Source organism: Micropterus dolomieu, linkage group LG12 (assembly GCF_021292245.1).
Source record: "Micropterus dolomieu isolate WLL.071019.BEF.003 ecotype Adirondacks linkage group LG12, ASM2129224v1, whole genome shotgun sequence".
Taxonomy (NCBI): domain Eukaryota; kingdom Metazoa; phylum Chordata; class Actinopteri; order Centrarchiformes; family Centrarchidae; genus Micropterus; species Micropterus dolomieu.
Genome location: NC_060161.1, coordinates 33264275 through 33267206, shown reverse-complemented (window position 1 = coordinate 33267206; position 2932 = coordinate 33264275). Strand labels below are relative to the sequence as shown.

The 2932-nt window shown below is 41.5% G+C and overlaps 1 protein-coding gene across 2 annotated transcripts in view; it reads left to right on the top strand.

The window, feature by feature from the left end:
* The window catches only part of LOC123980886 (zinc finger protein 37-like), a 72604-nt gene continuing 69672 nt past the window's right edge, over positions 1-2932 (top strand). For both annotated transcript variants that reach the window (XM_046065453.1, XM_046065451.1), the window contains exons 1-3: positions 1-371; positions 793-873; positions 1698-1860. In XM_046065453.1, coding sequence (XP_045921409.1) covers positions 119-371; positions 793-873; positions 1698-1860 — 497 coding nt within the window. In that variant the 5' untranslated portion in view covers positions 1-118. The remainder of the gene's footprint in view (positions 372-792; positions 874-1697; positions 1861-2932) is intronic.

The window sequence follows — 2932 nt, the reverse complement described above, 5'->3', positions numbered from 1 at the left end:
TTTGTGCGTCTCGCCGGACACAATTTGTAGCTGCACCGAAACCCAAAACCACGCCGCTCGATCGAGCAGGTTCTTCCGCCTAAAAACACAACGTTACAGCTGTAAAAGTAAATTAAAGATGATTTACTGGATGAAGAGGAACAAAGGCGGCTCGGGGATTCCCGACAGCGTCAGTATCATGTCTAAGTCGGAGATCTTGAGAGAAATCGTCACCGAGAAACTGACAACAGCCGCGCAGGAAATCTTCGCGGTTGTGGAGAGAACCGTAGCCGGGTACGAGGAGGAGGCTTCGGGTCTGAGGCAGGAGATCGACCGGCAGAGGAGGCAGCTGGAGTCTGTCCTGCAGCCTCGGGTCAAACTACAGAGAAGAGGTCAGTGGCTCAATTATTGCAGGAAGAAGTAACGCTGTTAAGTTGCACAGTCACAAACTTCAGGAACTGCATTGGAAAAACTACTAATTTAAAGTTTCTTTGCTCGCTGACAAACCTGCAGACTCCTGAGGACATAGAATGAAAACGTACACACATTTTCATGATGTGACTTACAAATCGGCACAGAAAAAGTTAAACTTAATGTTGTAAATAATGTTGTTTCATGGTCCCTACTGTTGACCTGCAAATAATGGGACGTAACTTGCTGGACTTTGTTTACTCGTTATTACCGTGGCAAAGCCTGGTTCTGTTCGATGAAGCTGTTATGAAAACACAAGTGGCTTTCGTTTGATAGCAGCATTTTTATGGAACATCTGTGAAATAGTCAACTGAGTTTCTTTTTGCTTCTGATTGAAAACAGAAGACCTGATCCCACGTCAGGAAGGCCATGAGACTGTTGTGAGGTTGGAAGAAGAGGAGGAGGAGCAGACACAGCAGTCAGGTGGGTCTTAACAATTTTCTAAGAGGAGGAGGAGCAGACACAGCAGTCAGGTGGGTCTTGACAATTTTCTAAGAGGAGGAGGAGCAGACACAGCAGTCAGGTGGGTCTTGACAATTTTCTAAGAGGAGGAGGAGCAGACACAGCAGTCAGGTGGGTCTTGACAATTTTCTAAAATGAGGAAAAATTATGAGGAACGAGTCAAATTATAGTCCTTATTATGTTTAGTGTGTAAAATAAATTAACTTAACTAACCAAAGCAGTCAGATGGAGAGGAAACTGAAGTCATTTTACATAAGTTGTATATTGAAAACCACAAATACAATCAAATTAATTAAATTAAATAACAGCCAACAATACCTTTATGTAAGATATATCAAATGTGTATTAGTATTAAAGATGTTATTTAATTATATATTGTTATGTGAGTAAATGCACAGTTATATAAATACATAAATAAGTCTGAAGAACACAGTGATTTTAATTGCAGTACACTCAGTTGTTGGGCAGAGTCTGCATATTTAGTTGTATTTTATGTGTTTATTTAACTTTTAGCGGCACCCTTTTTAGAAACTGTACTCTGAGAATTAGTTTTTTAATATTAAAAAATTCCAATAAATGATATGCAAAAAGATCAATTAGTTGAGCGACATAAAATTTAACTATATCATTTTGGATAGTTAATTAATAGTTTAGTAGTTTAACAAACTGTTATGAGAATAAAAAGCCTGTCTTCTTAAATGTGACTGTTTGCTGGTTATTGTGGGGTATGAGAAGTTGTTATAGGCACTTTTTATTTTACAACCTTTGACTCTATCCGTGTCCAGATGTGGAGGTCAGTGTGAGCCCGGGCCCGTGGGATGATGATAATGATGATGATGAAGATGAAGAGGGTGACGGTGGAGAGGAAGAGCAGCAGCTGTCAGCGCCACCAGCTACGAGCCCCAGACGAGAAGATCTGAAGGACCCAGACCATCAAATGAAATCAAGGTCACAAATCTCAGTACCACTTGAGACCACAGCTTAAGCAAAAGTATGTGAGTGTGTGTGTCTGAAACAGTTTGCGTCCAGGGTGGGAGGGGTCCTGGAGTCCTGGAGGCGTAAAGGTCCTAAAGAGAAGGAAGGTGACAACCAATCACCTTCTTGCTGCGGTGATAATGATACGCTGCAGCCTGCCCTCGTCCCTGGCAGTGGCAGCAGCATACCAGATGGTGATAGAGGAGGTGGGGGATAAGATGGTGGACTGTGGCCAAGCGGTGGTGTCAGGTCTCGCCCATTGTAATTCAAAGCGACAGTAAAACTGGTTCAACTCACAGCAGAATGCAAGTCAACAAACGTAAACAAAACAAAAAGAGCGCACCAAAATACCACGGCTGCCCTGATTAGCGCCATCTGTTACATTTCTTTACACTTTCATTTTTTACTTTCATGTGGTCAAGTGCTGTCGGATTGTAATCCGATCACCCAAAACGCATTGTAATGCCAGGTGTAAACTGCCTCTTAGTATCTTTTGCTTGCGTGCTTTTAGCTGGTGATGTTATTTAGTTAATCCTCATTTAATAAAAAAGTAACAATTCTAATTAATTTGCTCGTCTATGACAGTAAACTCAAACATTTTGGGTTGTGGACAAAACTAGACATTTGAGGACGTGTTAATTGATGATGCAAATCATTAAATGTAGCCTTGGCACGCTTATTAGCTTAGCGTGGTTGCTAAGGATGGTTGTTTGGTTGTTGAGCAGCACGGTGCTGGTGATAGCAACATGTTGTTAGGTGGTTGTTATTAGCTAGCACATTGTTAGCTGGTGATGTAGTACTGTAGCCAAATGAAAGGAAATTTTAATTCTACATCATACAATGATATTTTGGACAACAGTTTGTTTGTCTACAACACAAAGCAGCTCCATAAATTATTGGTTTTCCCAGTTGGTTGTTGAGAAACTTGACTGGCCTGTACAAAGTTCTGACCTTAATCCCATCCAGCTTTGACATGAACTGGACTGTGAGCCCGATCTGGCAGTGCTGGACCTCACTGAAACCTCTGGTGTCTGAATGAGAACAA